This window comes from Neofelis nebulosa, chromosome 16 (assembly GCF_028018385.1).
Source record: "Neofelis nebulosa isolate mNeoNeb1 chromosome 16, mNeoNeb1.pri, whole genome shotgun sequence".
In the NCBI taxonomy this organism is placed as follows: Eukaryota; Metazoa; Chordata; class Mammalia; order Carnivora; family Felidae; genus Neofelis; species Neofelis nebulosa.
This window is the reverse complement of record NC_080797.1, coordinates 2412100-2437629: the sequence shown is the minus strand read 5'-3', so window position 1 is coordinate 2437629 and position 25530 is coordinate 2412100. Positions and strand designations below refer to the sequence as shown.

At 58.1% G+C, this 25530-nt stretch overlaps 1 protein-coding gene across 1 annotated transcript; it reads right to left on the bottom strand.

The window, feature by feature from the left end:
* Window positions 1–1186: 1186 nt before the first annotated feature.
* On the bottom strand, window positions 1187–24087 carry POLR2A (RNA polymerase II subunit A). Its single transcript, XM_058704390.1, has 29 exons — window positions 23580–24087; window positions 14569–14701; window positions 14315–14451; window positions 14038–14211; window positions 13646–13927; window positions 13233–13394; window positions 12914–13134; window positions 12645–12777; window positions 12038–12162; window positions 11729–11939; window positions 10924–11133; window positions 10619–10787; window positions 10355–10449; window positions 10043–10246; window positions 9695–9917; window positions 9013–9196; window positions 8462–8633; window positions 8264–8369; window positions 7965–8170; window positions 6059–6283; window positions 5675–5921; window positions 5320–5420; window positions 4340–4444; window positions 4015–4197; window positions 3624–3827; window positions 3241–3427; window positions 3027–3140; window positions 2720–2869; window positions 1187–2611 (listed from the first exon to the last, which is right to left on the bottom strand). Exons 1-29 carry the CDS (start codon window positions 23670–23672, stop codon window positions 1455–1457), a joined length of 5913 nt encoding a protein of 1970 aa, XP_058560373.1. The 5' UTR covers window positions 23673–24087; the 3' UTR covers window positions 1187–1454.
* Window positions 24088–25530: the final 1443 nt, after the last annotated feature.

Sequence of the window (25530 nt, the reverse complement as noted above, 5' to 3'; positions counted from 1 at the left end):
CCCGAGAGACGTCTGCACTTACATTCACCAAGTTCTGGTGTTCAGTTTTTGGTGGTGGGATTTGGGAAGATTTGGCATTTCTTTCTACAGTGTTTCGATCTTTTATAATAAACGTATACCCTTTTTATAAAAATAAGTCATTTCTCGGGCGCTTGGGCGGCTCAGTCGGTTGAGTGTCCGACTTCGGCTCAGATCATGATCTCACAGTTTGTGGGTTCTGGCCCCGCGACGGGCTCTGTGCTGATGGCTCGGAGCCTGGAGCCTGCTTCGGATTCTGAGTCTCCCTCTCTCTTTCTCAAATATGAGTGTTAAAAAAAACTTTAAAAAAAAGAAGTCATTTCTTTCAAAACAACTTAAGATTGGGGTTGAATATACCCAAATGGCATCTACATAATTTCGGTGATGTTAATAGATCTTGGTCATAATACTTGCCATACCGTTCTTTGAAATACTTCAATTTAAAACATGAATTTAAAACATTCAAAGTGAAGCGGAAATGACTTGCAGAGGACAGAGGAATGTTGATCTCCAAACGAACAAGAAACTAATGAAAACAATATGAAGTGGCCGAAAACAATAAATTATTCCCAAATCCTTTAATTCTAGTTTTCAAACGTATTACAGCATCCAGAACCTTCTCATTGTTGGTTGGAGGCCAAAACAAAAACTGGTCAGTAGTGACTTGAGAAACGTGCAGGAAAAATACCAAAAGAAAACGTGCCTCCTGGTGGCGGCTTGAAGGGCAAGACGTGTTCTGCTTCTGTGGCGCGTACGTTGCCACACTTGTCCAAACTCCGGACCGGGAGAGGCGGACGGGCTAAAAAGCTGTCACGTGGAACACGCTCTAACCTAAGGCAGGGGCCTGAGCTGCTCGCCCAGCAAGCTGGTGAAAAGCACCACGGAGCACGTGGTAGGTATTTGTTCAGAGAATACGTGTACCCTCGGGGGCATCTCCCCGCCTCTTCCCGGCCTGGGCAGGGGGCCCCACACTCAGCAGCAGCCCAGGCGGGTGGGCCAGACACAGCTGCCTCCCAGTAAAGCACTCAACGTCACGTTTTTGGCCAAAATTAGTAAGCTTTATTTGAACTTCAAAAAAATAAAATAACAGACGAAAGGCAGCTTTAGCTTTGTTCTTCCATAGGGTCGGATAGAATGACCCAAAGCAGGAACTACCCCTAAGAAGTCAAGCCACAGGCAAGGAGGGATCCTCAATTCGGGGACGGGCCTGGGGTGGGTGGGGCAGGAAGACCACCAGAGCCAGGCGAGTGGATTCTGAGACAGCACAAGTGGAGAACGAGACAAGCAGCCCCAGCGGAAACAGAACCAGAACGTCAACGAGGAACTTTGTCACAAGAACTATGTACAAGGGAGGCGGGCCGGGGGCCTGCGCCTCGTGAGGGCACCCCCCGGGCTGCCCTTCGCCCTGGCCGATGGCCGCGGTGCCCCGCTCACCCTCAGTTCTCCTCATCACTGTCGTCTGGGCTGATGGCCGGGCTGGTGAGGCTGTAGGTGGGGCTGGTGGGCGAGTAGCCGGGGGAGGTGGGCGAGTAGGTGGAGCCTTTGGGGGAGGTGGGCGAGTAGGTGGGGCTGGTGGGCGAGTACTTGGGGGAGGTGGGCGAGTAGGTGGGGCTGGTAGGCGAGTACTTGGGGGAGGTTGGGGTATAGACCGGAGAGGTTGGCGAGTAAGTAGGAGACGTTGGGGAATATTTTGGGGTGGTAGGTGAGTAGGTGGGGCTGGTGGGTGAGTACTTGGGGGAGGTGGGTGAGTACTTGGGGCTGGTGGGGGAGTACTTGGGGGAGGTCGGGGTGTACTCCGGGGAACTGGGGCTGTAAGAGGGACTGGTGGGGGTATACTTCGGCGAGGTGGGGCTATAGCTGGGGGAGCTGGGGCTGTAGCTGGGGGAGCTCGGGGTGTAGGTCGGAGACTGCGGTGTGTATCGTGGGCTTGACGGGGAGTAGCTTGGTGAGGTCGGGGAGTAGCTGGGTGAAGTCGGAGAGTAGCTGGGAGAGGTTGGGCTGTAGTTAGGGCTTGTCGGTGTGTAGTTGGGGCTCGTGGGGGAGTAGCTGGGTGATGTTGGGCTATAGCTGGGGGACGTTGGGGTATAATTGGGACTGGTCGGAGAGTAGTTAGGGCTGGTCGGGGAGTAGCTCGGGGATGTTGGGGAGTAGCTGGGGGATGTGGGAGAATAGCTGGGGGATGTGGGGGAGTAGCTGGGGGAGGTGGGGGAGTAGCTGGGAGAGGTCGGGGAGTAGCTGGGAGAGGTCGGGGAGTAGCTGGGAGAAGTGGGAGAGTAGCTGGGAGAGGTCGGGGAGTAGCTGGGAGAGGTGGGAGAGTAGCTCGGGGAGGTGGGAGAGTAGCTGGGAGAGGTCGGGGAGTAGCTGGGAGAAGTCGGGGAGTAGCTGGGAGACGTGGGAGAATAGCTGGGGGAGGTTGGGGAGTAGCTGGGTGACGTGGGGCTATAGTTAGGACTGGTGGGAGAGTAGGACGGAGAGGTCGGGGAGTAGGAGGGCGAGGTGGGGGAGTAGGAGGGGCTCTGGGGTGTGTAGCCCCCGGGGGAGCGAGGCTCGTAGGCAGGAGACGTGGGTGAGTAGCTAGGAGACATGGCACCACCTGGAGGAGGAAAAGCCGAGAGGAGCCACGTGAGGGAGAGTCACCCGGAGGAAAGGACCGGGACGAAATGATGAACTTGGCCCCCACAGACGGACAGGGCCTGCTCACCTGGTGAGGGGATGTAGGGGCTCGAGGGGCCCGGGGAGCCCGGCGAGCCTGGCGTGGGGGACCACGCAGGGGAGTAGCCTGGACTGAAGCCGCTGGCATCCGAAGCAGCACTAGGGGAGAAGCCAGCCGCCCCTGGGGTCATCCCACTTCCTGTGGAGTGACAGACAGAGGAAACAGGCATTAAAACCAGAGCTGGAGCCCCCCCCGCCCCCCAACTTGCCCCACCCCACGCCTTCTGACACGGAGACTCCTCACCCTCCTGTGACCCCCCCCCCGGGGGGCCCGTCTGCCAGCCGGGGTCACTCACCGACACTGGGAGACCAGGCGCCATAGGCCGGAGTGGCACCCTGGTTCCAGGGAGTCATGGCCGGAGAAATCCCTCCCATGGGACTGGGCGCTGAGCCGAAGAACATGCCAGTGGCTGTGCGAGGAGGATGCACAGGGACTGGTGAGCACGGCGTCTGGGGACCGGCCTGTCCACCCCCCCCCCCCCCCGCCGCCCCCCGCCCCCTCCTACTCACGTCCGGCGGCCCCCAGGCCGGGGATGTTGGTGGGGATCTCCATGCCGTACTTGCACTTCTCCGCGTCGAGCAGGAGGTCGAAGCAGCCGGTGCCGGCCGGAGCGAGCTGGCCCAGCATGATGTTCTCAGACACCCCCTTCATGGGGTCGCTCTCTCCGTGCGCGGCCGCTTCCATGAGCACATCCACCTGAACGGCCGGAGGACGGGGGGGCGGGGGGGGGGGGGGGCGCGTGAGACCCGCCACTCCCAGTGCTCCGGGGCCGCTCCGCCCCCGGTGCACACACCCGCCCGACGGGGCAAGGGCAGCGGCAACGCCTCCCCTCTCCCCGCGGCGCTCCCTCCTCCTGCCCCCTCTGCCCGCCCCTGCTCCGTTCCGCCATTACCGTTTCCTCAAAGGAGCATTTCATGAGAGGTCCCGTATCCTGGCGGTTCACCCCGTGTCGCGTGATGGCCATTAAGTGGCCACGACAGGTCATGGTATCGCACAGGAGAGCCAGGTGGCGGTAGTTGACGTAGGAACCGTCAAAGGAGATGACGTGGTAGAGCTCTCGCTCCAAGGCCTTCCGCACGGCTTCGATGCCCAGCACCTGGCACGGGGTGGGGGGTGAAGGGTCAAGACCGAGTGGCCGCGCTCTCCTCTCGCCACCCGCCCCCGCCCCCCATCCGGAGGGACAGTCGGGAGTCGGTGCAGCCCAGACTCAACAGTGGACTCGGGCACGGATAACCCTGGGCGAGGAGATGCGGCGTGGGAGCTTCCGGGCTCGAGCGGCTCACCGTGAAGATCTCCACGATGTCGTTGGACGTGGTGCGCACAGGGTCCACGTCCTTCTCACTCAGCACCCGCATCAGGCTCACACCGTCGGTCTCCAGGATCCACTCCTGCAGGGCCTTGAACTCTCCGTCCTCTGTGATGATGATCTTCTTCTTGTTGTCCGTCTGCGGCAGGTGCATGTACACCTGCGGGGATGGCGGGAGCTCACTGGGGGCGGGGGCGGGGGGCGGGGCGGGAGCTCACTGGGGGCGGGGGCGGGGGGCGGGGCGGGAGCTCACTGGGGGCGGGGGCGGGGGCGGGGGCGGGGGGCGGGAGGGGAGGGCTGACCTTGCTGATCTGCTCAATGCCCTGCAGGGTCATGTCCGTCAGCATGTTGGACTCGATGCAGCGCAGGAAAACGTCGTCGTCCATCTTGTCCACCACCTCTTCTTCCTGCGCCAAGAGCGAAGCCAGAGTCTCAGAACCCTCGTCGTGTCCTGGGCTCACTCACGCCCAACCTCAGCGTGCCCCCAGGGAACCCACAAGTCGAGTCAGGCGCCAGACCCTGCCCCCCTCCGTCCCACCGAGTTCCCTTTTATCGTGTTTTTACGATCCTAGTAAAAGAAACCTAAGGAAAAGCACCCACACTCCACCCTCCTGACACAATTTCCGTGTGTGTGTGTGTGTGTATGTGTGTGTGTGTGCATCTGTGCACACACGGCCCCAGGACTGTAACTGCACAAGCAGCACCACCCCCTGCCTTCATGGCACTCACTACTTGCCCAGGCCGCTACTTCCTGGACAGATGAGCTCGTTCATGGAGATCTAGAGCAGAAGATGTCGGGACACGTCGAAATCCTGGGGTCTACTCTCCGATAGTTCGAGAGTAAGTTCTGAGTTTTTGTTATTAATACACCAGGCACCCCACATGCTGAGCGGTATTTTCGGAGCGGTGCTCAGGAGGGAAGTCACCGGTCCAACGTTCCCTTGGGTCTTGTGTTACCCGCTGGCATGCCACTTTCCACGGGACACGGCAATTTTGCTGTCAACCCGCCCCTGGCTCTGCCCTCATGCAGGAGCCTCCCGGGAGGAAAGCCCAGTGACTCCCCTGCTTCGACACCATCTGTTTTTTCGACGGGGCCGCTGCCCCGGTTTTCCAAGGCTTCTGCGGCTACAAGTCTGGGGATCGCTGCCACTCCCCCACTCCCCGTCCCCATGGCAGCCGGCGTGCCTGGTCCCTCAACGCTTCCATCGGGACTTCTCTGGCCCGAGCGAGGCTTCACAGCCTTCCACACCCGACGCTGCCGATCCCCTAGGGCGTCCGTTACCTCCTGCATCTTGTTCTCGTCGCTGTTCATGATGCGGATCCGCAGCACCAGCTTCTCCGCGTTATCATCGTTAAAGATGCAATTCAAGTCATCGCCAAAACCTGGTGGGGAGCAAGAACTGTGAGAAAGACGGCCGCGACCACACCTCGCGGTCACTGTTCGTCCACTGCTCTCCCAGCCGGGGCTCCTTCTGGCTTCTCCTCCCTCTCACAGCACTGTCCAGAAGGGGGGGGAAACACTGAGCGCGGAGGGCAGAGAGGGAAGGGAGGGCGGCTCGCTGGGGATGGGCGGGCGGTGACGTGACAGACGGGGAGCCCAGGCAGGACCCCGAGCCGGGCCTGCCCCGCCGCCTCACCAGCATTGATCTTTTCGGCAATCTGCTCCATGGTCAGCTTCCGGTCAGTCATGTGCTTCCGGTCCAGCTCCACCCGCAGAAGCCAGGGGGAAATGCGGGCCACGTCAAAGTCAGGCATCTCGTAGTAGACGTTCACCCACTCCTGGTCCTCGGCCACCACTGTGCTCTGGGGGTTGGGGTCGTAGTAGATGGCTGTGTTGGCGGTCACCTTCCTCAACGTCGTATGCTCCAGGCGGCACAGAATGTCCTGGGACAAAGAGGGATTGAGGACACGGCACGTGGGTGGCTCCAAAGGCCCCTCCAAACCCTCTGTAGAGAGGAGTTATTCCAGGATGAGAGTTCTCCTTTTCATCCTGCCAGGAAGTCCATCGACCCACCCCCTACCTTGGCCCTCTCGGCGTCCCGAGCAGACTGGCCCAGCAGGAAGACCGTGAGTGACGGGGTCTTTGGTTTCTTGGAAATGTTGATCAGCTCCTTGAGTCGCGGCACGCCCAGGGTCACGTTCTTGGCAGACACACCGGCGTAGTGGAAGGTGTTCAAGGTCATCTGGGTGGCAGGTTCTCCAAGGGACTGTGCAGCCAGGGCCCCCACCATCTCCCCGGGATGGGCCTGCGGAGTAAGAAAGGCCAGCATCAGAATCAGCAAACCCCTCCCTTCCGGCCGAGAACGAGACGCAGTCAGGACGGGGACAGAGGCGTCTGCACGAGGCAGAGACTTAAAGTGGAGTCCCGCGTACCCCTCCCTTCCTCGGTGCCTCAAGTGACACACGTTTGCCCCCAGGGGGTGCACACCCAGAAAAAGGCTCTCCCATCCAAAACCCCCATTTCTAAAGTACGCCAACATTACAGGCTAAATGTTCACTCTATAGCAGTCTTCCAAATGGGAAGCTCCCAATTGTCATCGAGGTCGTGAGCACATAAAATTTAACCTTTCAACGCGAATCATACGGTACGTAGCCTTTTCAGACCGACTTCTTTCACTTAGATACAAGTTACTGTATCGTCTTCTGAGGGCTGGGCTCCTCACGGCTTTCATCACAGGATAATATTCCTTTGTACGGGTTTGGCAGTTTGGTTTACCCATTCGTCAGTGGATGGACTTTCGGCCTGTTTCCACCGCCTGGCTATTAGGAATGATGGGGCCCTGAACACTCGTACTGGGTCTTGTGGACACACACTCCGCCGTCTCTTGGGGACACTCCTAGTGGGACTGCTGGTTCAAACGGGAACTCTGTGTCCCACCTGGAGTGGAGCAGCGGGCCCTGATCCCCAGCAGCAGTCCAGGAGACTTCTGATTCCTCCACATCCGCGCCCGCCGTCCCTTTATTCCCCACTGTAGCCATCCTAAACTCGTGGGGCGTGAACTGGTAGCTCACCGTGGCTTTCACCCACAGTTCCTTGACGGCTGAGGACGTCGAGCATCTCTTCACGTGTTTACCGCTCGCTTACTTCAGTGAACTCTTCGGGGGAAAGGTCTACTCGAATCCTTTGACGTTTTTCTTTTTGTTGCTGACTCTCAATAGTCCCTCGTGTATTTTTCATACACAACCTTATCACGTATGTGATCTGCAAACACTTCCTCCTGTTCTGGATTGTCTTCTCATGTTCTTGCTGGTATCCTGATACTGGATTTACGTCAAACATATTCGGAAGTACGCCTATAATTATAACGCTTCTCTCTTCCCACTACTCTGTAAAATCCTTGAAGACAGTGACGGTGTGGCGCCTGGCTGGCTCAGTCAGTCAGGCGTCTGACTCTTCATTTCTGCTCAGGTCATGATCTCGCAACCATGAGTGTGAGCCCCACGTGGGGCTCTGTGCTGACAACGCGGGGTCTGCTTGGGATCCTGTCTCTTCCTCTCTCTGCCCCTCTCCCACTCACGCACTCTCAATAAAGTTAAAAAAAAAAAAAAACCAAACCACTGGTAGTACACCTAGCTGCTGTCTTGCTCACTCTCCCCGATCCCCTACCTCCACCTAAACTGCAACTCGGCACACGGCAGGCACTCGAAGAAGATAAAGAACAACCCTCCCATTTCATAGCGCAACCACGCAGCTTCTTTCCTGTACAACTGCCTGTCCTAGAGTGGTCACTCTGTCCCTCCAAGGCCCAGGTTTCGTGTCTGAAACATGGGGCTCCCAAGTCGCCCGGTGGTCTCGAGACCGCTAAGAACTGAAGCAGCCCCTCCACGAACAAGGGCCATCATCGGCGGGGGGTGGGGGGGCTGCTCTCAGAGCCCAGACGCGTCAGCAGGTCAAAGGAGAAGAGCAAGGCTGAGAACACCACTCACAATGGCTTGGTTGAACTTGGACTCGATCTCTCCGAGCAGCCAGTCGAAGGCCTCCCCGCTGAGCCGGAACTCCTCGGCCATGCGGCGGGAGCACAGCGTGGAGCGCAGGTGGATATTGAAGAGAAGCGTGGCGTTCTCCTGGGCTTGCCGGCTCAGGGGGTCATCCCCATTCACGATCACCAGCTTCTTGCTCAATTCCTTGACTCCTGGGACGCCCAAAGGAGATAAAGAAGTTGCAGACCGGGGCCCAGCTCCCTCCTGTCCCCCCGCCCGGCCGGAGGCCCAGAGCAGCTACTCACCCTCTACGACCTTGATGGGGTGCAGGTCGGAGGGGAGGCGAGGGTTGATGTGGAAGATCTTCTGAGCGTTCCAGATCATGCGCAGCAGGTTGCAGGGGAGGACCACCTGCGGGAGGACGAGAGGGAGCGAGGATCGCGAATGGGCACAGTCTCGCGGGAGCGGCAGCTCGCCAGCTCAGCCTTCCCGTCCACGCGTACCTTGCTGTCGCCGGTTGGGAAGATGACCCTGAGCACCTCCCGATCCTCACGCATCCGCTCAAATTCGCGCTCCAGCTCGTTCTGAATGTGCGCGTTGCTCAGCACGTCCTTCACCAGGTCCTCCTGCAGAGTCCGCCGCAGGGCCCTCTCGTTGGTGTAATCGAAGCGGAACCTGCATGCGGCAGGAGGTGGCGTCAAGGGGCAGGCGGGCCCAGGGCCTGACCCCTGCCCGGGGCACCGAGGTTCCCGAAGGGGCACGGTCTGCGCAACGGGGCTGTGGAGGCGAGACTCTCGGGCAGGGAAACTGCAAATAGGACCTGGAGCGGGGCAGCCCGTCTGGGTTTGCTCTGTGGGGTCATCGGGCACGGGCCGGGGACGGGTCTCAGGTCTGTTCCCCACCCACCCACTCCCACCACGCGGCGTCCGTCACCCGGGTGGGCGCGGGGCTCTGGGGGATCGAGCTGCCTGCAAGGCACAGTCCAGGCGAGCAGTCTGCGTGCAGGGAGGGGGGCCCCCCAGGAGGCGAGAACCACCCCCTGCCTCCTCCTCACTTCTTCTCAAAAGCCTTGTTGGACGGCTTGAGGGTGGCCAGGTTCTGGAACTCGACGCTCTCGCCGGCCAGGCCGTCCTCGCCGTAGCGCAGCTGCACCACCTGGTTGATGGAGTTGCGCACGGTGGCGTCGTACTTCACCATCACCGACTCCATGGACTTGATGAGCCGCCGCTGGATGTACCCTGCGAGGAGGTCACCGGGGCCTCACCACGGGCCGCAGGGCAACGAGGCGAACACGTGGCCCGAAGAGCCTCTCTCAGAGCGAGCCCTGCCGGCGGCCCGAGGGCCTTAGCCCACCCGAACCTCAGAGGGGGCAGCCGGTAGCCCCCTGGTCCCCGAGGCCTCTCCGTGAAAGCCGAGCCTACCACCGACCGGAACCGGGCCTAGAAGAGCCCCTTAGGAACCAGCCACCGGACGGGGCCCAGAAGGGTGCCCTAGGAACCAGCCCCTGCGTCATAGTGCACGACAGAGACCCCGAGCTCCTCCCCTGCACATGGAAGGCTGCAGGGCCGTCACACGGGGGCGGCTCCCTGGCTGTGGCTGCCGTTCCCCCCCCCCGAGGGACAAAACCACATGTCCAGGAGAACGCCTACCCCTCCCTCCACGCCCTGCCCCCGCTCCCGCCCCCCCCCCCCCCCCCCCCCGGCCCCGACCGATACGCACGGGCCCGAAGGCCTCACCAGTCTCAGCTGTCTTGACAGCGGTGTCGATGAGCCCCTCGCGACCCCCCATGGCATGGAAGAAGAACTCGGTGGGCGTGAGGCCGGCCAGGTAGGAGTTCTCCACGAAGCCTCGGCTCTCGGGCCCGTAGTCGTCCTTGATGAAGTGGGGCAGGGTCCGGTGCTTGAAGCCGAACGGGATCCGCTTGCCCTCTACGTTCTGCTGCCCGACGACGGCGATGACCTGGGAAGCGAGAGGCGGGGTGCACCCGGCGCCCTCTGCACCAGGACCGGGGGCTCCCAGCACTACCCCCTCCGCCGCTCCCAGCCTTCTCTGCGGCCCAGATCTGGAAAGACAGGGCTCCCCACCTGGGAGATGTTGATCTTGGAACCTTTGGCCCCGGACACGACCATAGACTTGAAGTTGTTGTATTCAGACAGGGACTTCTGGGCGGAGGAGCCGGTCTTGTCTCGGGCGTCGTTGAGAATGCGGTTCACCTGGTTCTCAAACGTCTGCCGCAGAGTATTCCCCGGGGTGGGCTCCAGCTCATTGTTATGAGCCTTCTCGATGACCTGGGTACGTGGGCGGGGGCAGACCTCAGTGCCGTCCTACTCCCCTTCCCTCACACCCGCTGGGCTCTCGCGGACATCACGTTCAAAGTCTCTGAGTGTTCTGCCCACCTCTATCACATCCTGCTTGGCCTTCTTGATCGTGTTCTGAATGTCCTGGTAAGTTTTAGAGTCCGCAATGGAGTCCCCGATGCCAATGGTATGACCTAGGGAGAAGGAGAAGCATCAACACCCTCTGAGGGCTCCCCAAAGACCTGGGATAGAATCACAGCCAAGAGAGTGCCAAATCCAAGCAGGGAAGAGAAGAGGCTGGAGAAGAGCAGTAAAAAGACAGAGTAAGGATTCAAAGCAGGTTTGCTAGAGCCTTCTACTCACCCTCGATGAGCAGCCAGTTGTTAATGACGGTCTGAATGTTGGAGTAGAAGAGGCGAGTGATGTCGTGACCCATCTCCAGGTATGAGATGTGGACCAGCGAGCCAGCGGACGTGCCCAGGGACTTCTTACACAAGATGCCCATGATCAGCTCCCCGTTCTCCACCACCACCTGTGCACAGAGCACCCTCTCAAGGCCCCTGCAATGGCTCCCCTGGAAATCCCATGGATTTCAGCCAGAAGGCCAAGAGGCAAGGTGGCGGCCAGGTCCGAATGCCGTTCCCACACACGCAGAGACCAGGTCCTACCTTGGTGTCCCCGGGAGAGATGTGCTTGTAGGGACCACTGTCCTCATCGTCGGGATGGGTGCTGTGGGTGCGGATGCAGTTGATGTGGCCCGGTATGATGAGGGAGAAGATCTGCTTGCCCGTCCACAGGGGACGGGGCTTCAGAATGGCTGGCTGTGGGACCTTCCCGTCCCACGTGGACAGGAACATCAGGAGGTTCATCACCTCACCCTGGGAGGGAAGAGCGGGCCAACAGACTTCAGAACTGCAGGCCCCGCTCTTGGGAATGTCACCTGCCCAAGGGTGACAGCCAGATTCTGGAGGCAGAGAGATGCCAGGAAGTGTTCTCCAAAATTTTAATTGAAAATACAATAGCTAGATTTTAGGTTTTTCTTCTTTTAAACAAGAAGTACAAATTACTTTAAATAATTAGGAAGTAACCGGGGCGCCCGGGTGGCTGTCAGTTGTGTCCAACTTCGGCTCAGGTCATGACCTCGCCGTTCATGAGTTCGAGCCCCGTGTCGGGCTCGATGCTGTCAGGGTGGAGCCCTGCCTCGGCTCCTCCGGCTCCTCCTCTCTCTGCCCCTCCCCACTCATGCTCTCTCGCTCTCAAAAATAAACGGACAAAACATGACTTGAACAGTGAGCTAAAGTGGTAAACGTTTCGGCCCGTGATCCGCCTGACCCATTTTCCTTCTGCCTCACATGCAGGTCCGTGTGACGCGAGTCAAGGCAAGAGTCCTGGCTCTCCCTCCCAATCATCCCCTCGCCGCCCTGGGGCCCCTCTGCCCGTCCCGAGTCGGGCTCCCTCCCCAGGGGCACACACCCGCTCCAAGAAGACGTCTCTCTTTGTGAATTTGCGCACTGCGGTGAGCGTGTCCTGCACGATGCCCATGACGGGGCGATTGCTCTGGGGGGTGACAATCATGCGTGGCACCATGGCGAGCTCCTGGATCTCCGCCCGGGTCTCCAGAGACTGTGGCAGGTGCAAGTTCATCTCGTCCCCGTCAAAATCAGCATTGTACGGAGTTGTCACGCTGTGGTGACGGACGGAAGCCGGGGTCAGGAAGACGCCTGCAGGGAGGCGTCAGGGAGCAGCCCGGCCCCGCCTGCCTCCCTCAGCCAGGGCGCTGACCTCAGATTCAAGCGGAAAGTCGACCAGGGCAGGATGCGGACCCGATGCCCCATCATGGACATTTTGTGCAAAGTCGGCTGCCGGTTGAAGATAACAATGTCTCCGTCGCACATGTGCCGCTCCACCTGTCGGGGGAAGTGTGGACAGGTCTTAGGGAAGGCGCTGTGAGTGGGAGGACAGGACCGTGGGCCTGAAATGCGCTACACGTGGAAGCAGACGACGCTGTGGGGTTAGTTTCACATGGAACACGTGTCAACCACGAGCTTCGGGCCGGGTTATCAGCGATGACAAGGCACAGTTATCCACCAGCCTCAGGGAACTCAGCTGTGAGAGAAAGCCCAGAGACCCTGGACACGAAGCCTCCTGTTCTGTTCCTCCCCTGGATCTCCCTTCCCTGCCACATACACCCCTCGCGCTGCGCTTGGGTTTATGCGACCCCCACCCCAGATGCCCACGGCCAGCAGCTCTGGCTCCACTAGGAGGCGGCAGGTCTCAGAGTCTCCACGCACCTGGATCCTAACCAAGAGGACAGGATCCCCCCGCCCCCAGGGCCCCCCTGCCAGAGAGCTTCCTGCTCAGGGGACAGAGGCCCTGGCCTGTCACGTGCCTTGTAGCCGGTCTGCAGGTGAAGGTCACTGGGCTTGGGGTGGAAACGCAGGTCGATACGATCGCCGTTGTCCCGGATGATGTACTTGGCGCCCGGGTACTGGCTGTTCCCCCTGCGCACCAGCTCCTGAAGTCTAAGGAGGACAGAGGCACGATGAACACACACCTCCCAGGAGCCCCCGCCGCCACACTCAACCGGAGCTCTCGGTGCGGGCCCACTCCCCTCGTGTGTCCACAGCCCTCCCGGCAGGGTCCCAACACGGAGCCCACCTGTCGATGTTGAAGGGCGTGACGATCTCCGCAAAAGTCATGTTGGCAGCGATGGAGCGGGGCACGCCGACCTGGTCGATGGAGAGGTTGGGGTCGGGGGTGATGACGGTGCGGGCCGAGAAGTCCACTCGCTTGCCCATCAGGTTCCCCCGGACCCGGCCTTCCTTGCCCTTCAACCGCTGCTTCAGGGACTTGAGGGGGCGTCCGGACTTCTGCATGGCCTGTGAGGACACACGGGGAGGCGGCCGCAGTCAGCACGGCCCCTCCTCCGGGGCAGGGGCGCAGGGGCGCAGGGCAGGCGGGGGGCGTGCGGACTCACGCGGGGCAGGCCGGGCAGCTCGTTGTCCACCATGGTGGCCACGTGGAACTGGAGGAGCTTCACGTCCTCGGCGATGACATGTGCCGCCGCGCCGTTCTGCTCGTTCCGCCGCAGCTGGTTGTTGATCTTCACGATGTCGGCCAGCTTGTGCGTCAGGTCGTCCTGCGGCGGAGAGTCGGCGTCCTCACCGCCAGGCGCTCGGGGTCTCCCTCACCCCCGGGCGGGCGGGCCCTGCCCATCCCTCCTCTCCCAGGTACAGAGGCACCTCTGTGACCGTCACCGCGTTAAGGGCCTCGTTGAAAGGCGCACGGCTAGTAAGCGGCGGTCACCTCTGCACACCCGTACCCGCGTTGTTCCCTGTCCCCCCCCACCCCCCATCCGCCCCGGACAGGCAGGGTCCCCGGGCCGCCGACCTGGTTGCGGGCGGAGCCCTGCATCACGACGGCGGGCCGCACGGACAGCGGGGGCACGGGCAGCACCGTAACGATCATCCACTCGGGCCGCGCGAAGCGGGGCTCCATGCCCAGCACGAAACACTCCTCGTCGGAGATGCGCTTGAAGATCTCGTGCACGCGCTCAGGACTCAGCAGGATCTTCTTCTCCTGCGAGTCCTCGTTGACGTGCTTCCACTCGGCATACAGCTCGAGGCCGGAGCGCCGGATCCTGGGCTGGTAACGTCCGCAGCCACCGTGGCCCTTCCAGACAGAGGGGGGGTCCGTCAGAGCCGGGAGGTGCCGGCGCCTCTGTGCCCTCCCGGTGTCTTCTGCCGCCCCCCCTCCCGCGCGGCGTCCCCGACGGCCGCTACCTTCTCCTTGGCCAGGTCCTCGTCGCCCTCCGGCTGCTCCACACCGAACTTATTGTCCATCTCCTCTCCGCCCTCGCAGATGTTCTTGCCCTTGCACAGGTCGTACACGTGTGTGAGCCGCTTCTTGGGCTGCCCCTTGGACTTGGCCAGAATGTCCTTGATCTTTGGGTTGTTCTGGGGACACGGCAGAGCAGGGTCGGTTGGGCCTGCTCCTCGGCCCCCCCAGGCATCCCCTCCCCCGGGGCCAGGGCCGCCCCCCCCCCCCCGCCCCACTCACAGAGTCGACGAGAAGCTTGGAGCAGAAGAAGCAGACGCAGCGCAGAACCTTCATCGTCTTCACCAGGAAGCCCACGTGAAACACAGGTTTGGCCAGCTCAATGTGGCCAAAGTGGCCGGGGCACTCTGTCATGTTTCCTGTGGGGACACACACCTCAGAGACCAGGCCCCCAGGTGTCCGCCCTCAGGCCGGGGTCCAAGGAGCCCAGCCTCCCGCTCCCTTTGGGGCGCCGCGCCAGCCCCCCCAGCGCTCACCTGCACAGGTCTGGCAGCGGCCAGTCCGCTCGATCACCCCCTGCCTTGGATCCATCAGCCCCCCAAGCTTGGGGCGGCCTCCCTCAGTCGTCTCGGGGTATTTGATACCCCCCTCGGTCACGGACATTCGTTTCTACAGAGAAAAAGACCAATAACAACTAAACAGGATTCCTACTTTCCAGCTTTCGTATGCTAAGGCCTCGAAGAACCCCAACTACCCAGAGCAGAAAGAGCCGGGTATAGCCCGGGGTGAGGGGAACAGGGCACCAGTGTGTGTGCTCCTCTGCGAGGGACAGAGCCAGAGTATCGGGGTCCCGGCCACTGCCAGAGTGGGAGGGGGTGCTCACACTAGCGGGCCGTGGACCCCAGCCTCCAGAGAAGCTGGCTAGCTCTTGGACTCAAGCTCCAGACACCCCTCCAGACCGAATTCCTGGTCTCTGGAATCCACAGGATGCATCCCCAAAGCTGAAAACAAGCCCAGAATCCGAGCCCCTGGCAGGAACCCCTCTGTATGGCACCCCGCCGTGACCGTGCACGTGTCCCGCCCCAAGACGTGGCCTGCCGAACAACCGGCTCTCATCCTTGCCACCTCCTCCTCCCCAACAAGGGCCCGGCCAGCTCTGCAGAACCCTTCCTCTTCAGATGGAGAGCCCGTGGTAAGACGGGAAAGGCAGGTGTGGGAGTGGAAGGTCGGTGAGAATGATCCGGAGAAGGGTATCCGGGCGCCCCAGGAGAGGGAGGCAGAACCCGGGGTGGGATGCCGACAGGGGCGGGAGCGGGGGACAGAGGAGTTCAGAGGTCTGTGTGTGTTAGAGAAGAGATCTCTGCCCTGGGCGAGAGGCGGGCTAAGGAAACCTTTACTTTTCACACCCTGAAAACCAAGGGCTTTGCAACGAGCTGGGTTTGGCCCACTCGACTTCCAGGGCGAACTTAAACCGAATAAAAGCTTTGATCAGCACGTCAACTTCAGGCCGGCACCAACCGCGCTCGGTGCACCTTGTCTGTCTAACCCTAACTGCTCACCTTCCAGGAATGAGGTCCTGTCCTTAGACAGGAGAAACCTGAGGCTGCGCGAAGGGACTCGTCCAAGGCCTCTACCTCCAGGAGCCACCGGAAGTCGGACCCAAGCCTCTGTGGGCCAATCACAGTCCGTCCCGCGGCCCGGTAAGCACCTAAGCTCTGGGGTGCAGCTTCTCGGCGGCAAGCACAGCACTGGCTGACTAGTCTTCTCTTCACAGCTGACCGACAGGCACCACAGTCCCATTTTACAGATTACAACACCGAGGGGCCCAAGGACACGGGGCCCGGATCACCTGTGCATCCTTTCCAGCGCATCATGCCGAGAAAACGGACAGTGGGTTCTAACTGGCACAACGCGGCGACTCCACCTCCTTCCACTACGGCCACCACCAAGTCCCCGAAACCACGCCAGACGGACCAAGGAGCTGCACTCTGCCCGAGCCAGCGGAGCCGGCCAGTCTGAGCTTGTGGGCCTGTGACACTCGGCAGGTGGGCCACTTCACCAAGCCTCATATCCTTCCCACCTAAGAGGGGGGCACTCACGTCAGAAGCCAGTACCTGCCCTTCCTCACCCTCAGGCACAAAATGGTTGAGAGAGCACGGGCTGGGGCCAGAGACCTCTGGTTTGCAATCCTGGCTCCACCATTTACCAACCATGCAACTTCATTTACCTGCTTAAACCCAGCACGTGACAGGTGCTCAGTAAATGACAGCGCTCATGATCTAATCACTCAGCAAGCTCTGGTCACTTTCACCTCCTAAACGGGTTCTGAATCTCGCCCCTCTTCTCCAACCCCACAAGCCCTGCCTCAGGTCAGGCCTTTCCTTTGCCGTCTACATCAGAGCTTTCCTTCAGTGGCCAGCCTGCCTCTCGTCAATCCGTCCACACACGTGGGGTGCTCCTCTTAAAACGGAAATCTGATCTTTGTACCCTCCCGTCCTCGGAATGACATCCAAGCTCAGTAGGAGTAAGCAGAGCTTGCAAAATGGGTTTTATGATGTTTCTACCTTCCTTTCTTTTCCCACCTGGATAACAGACTCCCTGTGGTCTCCCCATCCGCCAGCACGTGTGCTGCCCTCCTCACTGTCTTCTGGAAGGCCCTTCCCCACAAGGCAAATTGCTATGTAAAGACCCAGCTCAGGCATTGCTTCTTCCAGAAAGCCTTTCCAGAGCCTCCCCAAGACAGACCGGCACCCCTCCTCTAGGCTTCCATAACCCCTGTCCCACTGCACCTCTCCTAATGCAATCAAATTACCTACTGGGGGGGGTCTGTCTTCCCACAGATTATAAGCATCCCTCGGCAGACAGCATTTCTCTCTCGTCCTGGACCCCACGGCCCCTAATGAATGTTTGTGAGACGGAACTCAACCGCTCAGGACCCTCCGGTACAGGGAAGTGTGTTCGAAGAACTTGGAAAAAAGACCGGCCCCTGCCAGCCAAGCCCGTGATCCCCTCATAACGGGTCTGACCAGCCATGCTGAGCAGAAACCTAACGGTCTACTGATGTGAGGCTGAGAAGGCTCTGAGCACCCGCAGCGTTCTTCGGGAAGACAAAGCTGGGGTGACTGGATTCCCAGAGCTGGAACCCCTTCAGCTGCATCGTGTCTTGTGAGAAAACGAAAGGCTCTGCTCACCTTGAAGGAAACACAGGAAGGCAGAAGCGGGCCTGACTCTGGCTGCCACAAGGGTCACTAGAGAGCTCAGGGCGATCAAGCTCAAAACTTTGTGGCTTTCTCTGCTCTGAGCCCAAGCCCACCAAGCCACCCACCTGCAAGGACTATTCTGCTTGCAGGTATTGGGAAGCAGCTGGGGGCTGTCCTGGAATATTCTGGAATCTCTCTCTACCAGAAGGTAACACACTTGGTTTTGGGTTATATATATACATGACATCAGCCCGCAGCCTTTCATCCAAACCCTGGTTCTCATGGCCTACGTAAGGGGTAGGCTCCTGAGGGGGTGGCTGGTCCCAGAGGGTGGCCCTGAGGTCACAGAACAGAAGCCTGCCACAGAGTCTCAAGAAACACTTATTCTCTTTTCTCTGCCTTTAGAGAAACACACTTGGAGGGGCGCCTGCGTGGCTCAGTCGGTTAGGCATCTGTCTCTTGATCTTGGCTCAGGTCACGATCCCATGGTTTGTGAGATTGAGCCCCATGTCGGGCTCTGAGCTGACAGTGCAGAGCCTGCTTGGGATTCTCTCTCTGTCTCTCTCTCTCTCTCTGCCCCTCCCCAACCTGCATGTGTGCTCTCTCAAAATAGATAAACAGGAGGGGCGCCTGGGTGGCGCAGTCGGTTAAGCGTCCGACTTCAGCCAGGTCACGATCTCGCAGTCCGTGAGTTCGAGCCCCGCGTCAGGCTCTGGGCTGATGGCTCAGAGCCTGGAGCCTGTTTCCGCTTCTGTGCCTCCCTCTCTCTCTGCCCCTCCCCCGTTCATGCTCTGTCTCTCTCTGTCCCCAAAATAAATAAAAAACGTTGAAAAAAAAAAAATTTAAAATAGATAAACAGGAAAGAAAGAAAGAAAGAAAGAAAGAAAGAAAGAAAGAAAGAAAGAAAGAAAGAAAGAAAGAAAGAAAGAAAGAAGGAGGGAGGGAGGGAGGGAAGGGAAGGGAAGGGAAGGGAAGGGAAGGGAAGGAAGGAAGGGAAGGAAGGGAAGGGAAGGAAGGAAGGAAGGAAGGAAGGAAGGAAGGAAGGAAGGAAGGAAGGAAGGAAGGAAAGAAGAAAACACTTGTCCTTGGAACTGGGCTTTGGGCCACTGGTACAGATGCGGTACCCACCCTGCCCCCTTGACATCTATGCTCCAACCACAGAGATCTCTCAAAATTCCTTTCCTTCAGGGGCGCCTGGGTGGCGCAGTCGGTTGAGCGTCCGACTTCAGCCAGGTCACCATCTCGCGGTCCGTGAGTTCGAGCCCCGCGTCAGGCTCTGGGCCGATGGCTCGGAGCCTGGAGCCTGTTTCCGATTCTGCGTCTCCCTCTCTCTCTGCCCCTCCCCCGTTCATGCTCTGTCTCTCTCTGTCCCAAAAATAAATAAAAAACGTTGCAAAAAAAATTAAAAAAAAAAAAAAATTCCTTTCCTTCACATGCCCCCTTCCCGGTACACTTCTTTCCATTCTTTAAGATCCAATCCAATGTCCCCTCTCCGTAATGGTCGCTGAGCTGTCCCTGGCCTCATCCACGCCCCAAGGGGTGCTCGGCCCGCCGTCTTTCCTTGTTTCCTCCTGTCTCTCGCACCGGCCCGCAGTCCTTGAGGGCAAGGATCATGCTGCACGGTGGCCAGCACGTGATAGGGCTCAGCAAGTAGCTGCTACAAGTACAGGAAGCCCTTGCTTATATCATAAATAACGTGAGGACGAGAATAAGCTTCTGATCCGCCGACATAACCCGCACGTATCAGAAGCTATTATTGTTTTAAATCCTTCTGGGAGTAAGTTGGGGTGTAAATAAATAAAGTCATACTCTTCCTGGCAGATGGCGGCTTTTAACGAAAAGGAGCCAATCTCGTCACGTGTAACGGAGCACCCGTCTCCCCTGGCTTGGTACCGGCTTTGCAGGGAAGTCCCAGCGCCAGCCCTCCTCGCGTCCCCGCCCTCACTCCGCAACATCCAGACCCGCCACAATGGCCGAGAGAGCAGCTCTATCTTACGGCCATTTTTTTTTTTTTAAGGTTATTTCTTTATTTTGAGACAGAGACAGCGTGAGTAGGGGAGGAGCAAGAGGAGGGGGAGAGAGAATCCTAAGCAGGCTCTGCACCGCCAGCCCACAGCCTGACGTGGGGCTCGAACTCACAAAACCACGAGATCACGACCTGAGCTGAAACCGAGAGTCGGACGCTTAACCGACTGAGCGACCCAGGTGCCCCGTCTTACAGTCAATTCTAGGAGCCCTCAGTACCTCGACACACAGCCCTACTCTTAAATACTACCTGTTCCATAAGAGGTCCCTTGCCCGCCGGTCCTCCTACCCAAAGTGGAGCTGTTATTCCCCCAAACTACAAGAGCACTATATAAACTGCAAGCCACGCAGGGTAAAATCAGTTTCCCATAAGCCTGCCCACCAGAGATGACCCCCACCCCCACCCCCGTCCAGTTTTGCGAACAGCTGGCCTGCCACACGCTTTTTAAAATGCAAGTATGTTCCGGGGCACCTGGATGGCTCAGGTGACGATCTCTCAGGTTCGTGCATCTGGCTCTGGGCTGACAGCTCAGAGCCTGGAGCTGCTTCGGATTCTGTGTGTGTGTGTGTGTGTGTGTGTGTGTGTGTGTGTGTGTCTGCCCATCCTCCAGTCACGTTCTGTCTCTCTAAAATGAATAAACCTTAACATTTTTTTAAAATAAAAAAATAAGGGACGCCTGGGTGGCTCAGTCGGTTAAGCGTCCGACTTCAGCTCAGGTCACGATCTCGCGGGCCGTGAGTTCGAGCCCCGCCTCGGTCTCTGGGCTGATGGCTCGGAGCCTGGAGCCTGCTTCGGATTCTGTGTCTCCCTCTCTCTCTCTGCCCCTCCCCTGTTCATGCTCTGTCTCTCTCTGTCTCAAAAATAAATAAACGTTAAAAAAAATTTTTTTTTAAATAAAATAAAAAAATAAAATGCAACTATGTTCCTATTTTTACATAAACAGGGTCTCATTCTGCACACTGTTCAGTAACATTTATCCCATTCCTAAACTTTATTGGTTCCTAGTGCCCTTGGTGTCTCAGTAATTTTCACAGCACTCCCTGGGCCAAGAGAGATCCACTTACTAAGTACCTAAATCCAAACAACTCACTAAACATCTATATCCTACCGACTCAATAGCCATTTGAAACAATACACACAAATTGAGAAAAAGATTCCAGTATTTTAGAAAGAAAAATATTTTTATTTCCTAGATAACCACAATTACTTACGACACCTGTTGGGCACGGTACTGCTTGGCAGATCTTGGAACCAGATTGGTCAGCACCACCCCGATTTCTTGCTGTAGACTGATTTTTTCCCCCTGTATCTATTAGCAGCTGCTAAAAACCCAGCTTCCCAAAGATATGACGTCACTGAAAGGGATCTGGCGCCATCTAACGCTGAAAGGCAGCTACCAGGAACTCCAAATTCCCAAGACATCAGACACATGGAGCTGAGCTCTGGCGCTTCTCCTGAAAATTTAAAACCCCTCACTGGGCCCCTGAGAGTTCGCCGAGGTGGCTCAGCACAGTTTGGGGAACAGGGAACTCAGCCTAACGGGAAGATCTTTTCTCTTCTAGGAATACACGCCCAGAGTTACTCCCTAAGATTCCTATCAGTAAATATCTAGGCAATTTATAATTTCAAACAATATCCTTGTCAAACGACGTTGTGATAAAAATCCTCCCACACATATCTTTGTGAACTTGGCAATTATTTCATTCTCTCATTCATTTAACGGGCTCTAATTACACACCAGGATTATGTGCTGGGCACGATTTGAGAGGCTGGCGTTATAGACGTGAATACGAGGTCCCTCACAAAATTTACATCCTCCCGAGGGAGCGAGGAACAGAAAAAGTAATCCTTTCAGGTTGTGACAGGCTATGAGGTAAAATAAGGTCAAGACCAAGGGGTAGAGGGGTGCCTGGCTGGCTCAGTCGGTGGAGCACATAACTCTTGGATCTCGGGGTTGTAGATTCGGGCCCCACATTGGGTGTCGAGATTATTTAAAAATAAAAAAATAAGAAAACCAAGAGCCAGGGGTTAGAGAAGGCACAGGTCAGGAAAGCACCCCATAACAATAGGCCATCTGAGCAGAGAACACACGGACAGAAAGGCAGAAGCCTGGGGAGCTGCGGGCAATGCCCTAAGCAGCAGGAGCAGTGAATAATAAAGTCCCTGAGGCAGGAACTGGTACCGTTGGAAGGACGGGCACATGGGTGTGGTTAAAGAGCGACAGAGGAGTCTGGCGAGGAGCTGGAGAGGCAGGCAGGGGGCAGGTAATGCAGGACCCCGCAGGTCAGAGTAAGCCGCTCGGACCCTTCGGAGAGGACTGGGCGCAGGGAAGAGCCCGGGGAAAAAGAGCTCTCTAGCCGCTCTGCGCAGCGCAGAAGGAACAGCGAGCAGCCGGGGCTACTGCCCGGAAAGACGAGGGCAGCGCGGACCCTGCCGGTCCAGATGGAGATGGTCACAGATGGCTGGATTCCAGGCCTATTTTGAAAGGCAGAGCTGACAGACTGGCAGATGGACCAAGTGGAAGTTGTGAGAAGGCGCGGAATCAAAGACGGCTTTTGGGTTTCTGGCCCGAGGAAGTGGGTGAGTGGTAGAGGCGCTTGGCGAACCGGGCGAGACCCGGGGAGGGGCACGCTCAAGAGGAGAAATTAAAGAGGTTTTCGTTTCAGGATACGTTTTTAGAAGCGGTAGGGCCGGAGCAAGGTAGACGCATATTAAACATCAACTTGTCAGACGGTCCCCCAAAAAGGCGACACCAGTTTATTAGCCTCCTACCAAGAGCGGCTAAGCGTGCTCACTCCCCAGGATTTGGGCCAGCAGAGAACAAGCAGATAAAGAAAAAACACTTCATATAAATTTGCATGTTTTTATTAGTAAGCTGAATATTTTTTATTGGCCACTTGCCCTACTTCTGTGAACTGTCTGTATCCTTTTTCCGCTTGCCTAACAGGTGTGTGCTTTCCTTACTGGTTTATAAACGTTCCTTGTGTATTAAGAAATCTGACCTTGTCTGTCACCGTGCAAATACTGTTTCCCAATCTGTTTTTTAGCTGTCCCCGGTGCCTCCGATAAAGAGAAGTACCTCTTATTTTCAAGTAGCGAAACTATATACAGGCTCTTCCCTGTATATAAAATGCTTAGCTCAGTGCCTATCATGTGCCCCGCCTATAATTCATTCATTCCTATTGAGGGGTTCTGTCCCCGGAATCGGCCCCCACAAGGCTTCTGTGTGTCTCTAGGGCTTCCTAGTTTATCTTTCTAGACTTACACCTTAACTCCACCTGGAATTTCTTTGGAATGGTGCGTTTACGAGGTCCTGACTCCTGACACGACTTTCAATTCACGTGGCTGAGCCCTGTCCTCCAGCAAAACGATCTCCATCCACAAACACAGCCATTCAACTCCATTCTCTCCAGCCCACTGGCTCCCTCCAGTTCCCTCCACAAAGGAGTCCGAGTCACCAACAGTTCTCCCCCAGAACTCCCCTCCTCCCTGATCTCTCCTGCTTCCCTTCTTAGCCCTCCTCTTCCTCGGCAATGGGTTCTTCACAGGGCAACCGAAGTAGGAGTAGTCCGTTTTGTTTGTGTTTTTTTTTTTTAATGTAAACTTGATGTCCCTCTCCTACTTCTAATTCTCCAATGGCTTCCTATGAAAAATAGAATTAAACCCCAGGATTCCTTACCGTGATTTCCAACATCTCACCTGGCCTGCCCGGTCTCATGCTTCTCCAGCCCATTTCCACAACTGTCCTCACTCGGCTGAACCCCAGTCACACACCAATTCTTTGAAGCCCCTGGGGCCACACCAAATTCATGCCTCCCTCAGGCCCTTTGCACCTGCTGTCTCCTCTGTCTGAAGAGCTTTTGTCCCCCAATTTGTGGCCTAGACTACTGGCTGCTTCTCCTCATTCAGGTAATGTCACCTCCCCAGGCAGGGCCTGTGGACCCTGACACTACCCCATCTACAGGAACTTCACACCTCGTGGCAGCGCGCACCGCTTCACTCCATTCAAAGTACTCGCCATTAACGGAATCCCCTCGTTCATTCATTTATGTGTTTAGTGTCTGCTCTGCGTCTATCCCACGACAGGCGTTCAATTCAAACTTGCAGAAGGGGGGAGAAGAAAAAGATCTGGGGTCCGGCTTCGTATCCGAACTTGAAAAGCCTTCCCCACCGCCCACCCCCCCAGAAGTCCTGCTGCATCTACTCCCTCCCGGCTGCGACCAGTCCGCCCCGGCGGCCCGTGCTCGAGGCCCGTCCCCCAGGCCACCGTGGAGCCCCGCCCGCGGCGCGGCAGAGCGCAGAGGGAGGGCAGGCCGCTTACCAGTTCATCCGGACTGAGGACTCCGAACTGCACTCGCTTGATGGTGCGCAGCGGGCATGCGCTGTCCCCGGAGGGGGGGCCACCCCCGTGCATCGCGGAGGCGGGCGCGCTGCGCAGGCGCAAACCTCTCTACAAAAACCCTGCGCCGCCTCCGCCTAGGTGCTCAGACCCCGTCGGGGCGGCCACCGGGAAGGACCTCCCCGAGTTGGGAGGAAAAAGCCGGAGGAGGGAAAGGTGGGGGAGGGAAGAAGGCGGGGAAGTGAAAAGGAGCGAAAGGAGCTGTCCTCCCCCTTTCCGGAGATTTTTCGTCTCCCAAAAAGGAAAAAAAAGAGGGAGGGGGAAAGGAAAAGGTTTCGGGGGGAGGAAGAAGAAAAAGGGTAACGAATAAATAAGTAACCAGGCTCCTGAACGGCAGAGGTTACGGCAGTTTGTCTCTCCCCCTTCCGGGAGCCGCCTTCTTCTCCAACCGTCCCGGCCGCGCTCTCGGCGCTTCTGAGGAGCGAACTGGCCGAATGACGCCCTTTATAGATTCGCCCCCTGCATCCCCGCCCCTTCCTTTCCCGCCCTCCCTTGCGCTACGGGGTCGCCTGCGCCGGCCTGCACGGAGCGCGCGCTCGAGTCGTTGGTCCTCCCTCCCCGGCACCCGGGTTGGGCGGCCTTTTGAAGCGACAAGGGGGAGGGGGACTTTTTTTTTTTTTTTTTACCCCGCCGCCTCCCCTTTCTGCTTCCCTCCCGGCTGAGATTTAAGGTGTGAAGGATCTAGGGCAAATATAGGCCGCTTTTATTCTAGTTTGGACTGTGCTTTCGTCTTCAGCAAAAGTCTCCCCCCCCCTCCCGCTGGAAAATGGTCTGTTCGGCGAATCGGTAATGAAGGAGGCGGGGCCGGTCGGGTCCTCCCAAGAGGGTTCCTGGGGGGGGGGCGGCGGGGAGAGCGCTGGGACCGTCCTTGGTCATGAATATGCAGTAACCACGCTGAATATGCATGAATCGATCAAGATGGCGAAGCCAATCGCCTGTCCGGAAGTAGCTGATGTTTGTGGAGCGGCCTCCTGGGACGGGTGGGCACCTCCGGGCCTCAAATGGAGCGCCGCCCGGAACTCGGGTCCTGGGTCCTTCCCCCCCCCCCCTCCCCCCCCCCAGGCTCTGAGCCGCTCGAAGAGGCCTGGACTCTGGGCTCGGGGAGCCTTCTCCGGAAGGAGGCTGGCCACCGTCCGGGAGAGATCACGGGACCGCCACAATCCAGGAAAAGCAGATTAGCCACGGGGCGGGACACAGAAGTCCTGCGGGATTCGGGGTCAAGGCATCTGAACGTTAGGACATCCTCCCCCTTCCAGAATTATTTCAGAAATAAGACTGGCGGGGGGGAGAGGGGGCAAGGATCCCAAGGGATTCTCCAATGAGAGCGGAGTAGGGCTCTCGCTCTCCTTCCAAAGCAGAGATGACACCAACGGCACAGCCACATTCAGAGTGATCCTTGTTTGATGTCAATGTCACGTCACCACCCCGGGGGGGGGGGGGGGAGCATAACCATGAGGAAAGGAAACTGCCTCTCAGGGAAAAAAGCACACTCCCTCGCGCTGGCCGCTGGCTCTGTCCACTCCCCTGAAAGCCCCAAAGAGCCCAGCCCCAGTGCTCTTCTGTCTGCCACTGAGGGGAAAATCCTCCCCGTGGTTCACGGCCGGCCTGCCTCACCCCTTTGATGTGCTCCTCAGACCTTACTTACCCCACAGGCACGTCCTGATCCCCAAGCCCCAGCCTAGACTCCACATCTCTTTTTTTTTTTTTATTTAAAAAAAAAATTTTTTTTTTCCAACGTTTTTTTTTTATTTATTTTTGGGACAGAGAGAGACAGAGCATGAACGGGGGAGGGGCAGAGAGAGAGGGAGACACAGAATCGGAAGCAGGCTCCAGGCTCCGAGCCATCAGCCCAGAGCCCGACGCGGGGCTCGAA

Bases quoted from the DNA above. Each gene is read 5' to 3' on its own strand.
- POLR2A (XM_058704390.1), bottom strand. From the start codon at position 23,672: ATGCACGGGGGTGGCCCCCCCTCCGGGGACAGCGCATGCCCGCTGCGC. The intron at 9,197-9,694 runs GTGAGGCCTTCG...ACCTCCTCGCAG, and splicing joins TGTCAAGACAGCTGAGACTG to GGTACATCCAGCGGCGGCTC. The intron at 8,370-8,461 runs GTACGCGTGGAC...GTCCTCCCGCAG, and splicing joins TCCCAACCGGCGACAGCAAG to GTGGTCCTCCCCTGCAACCT.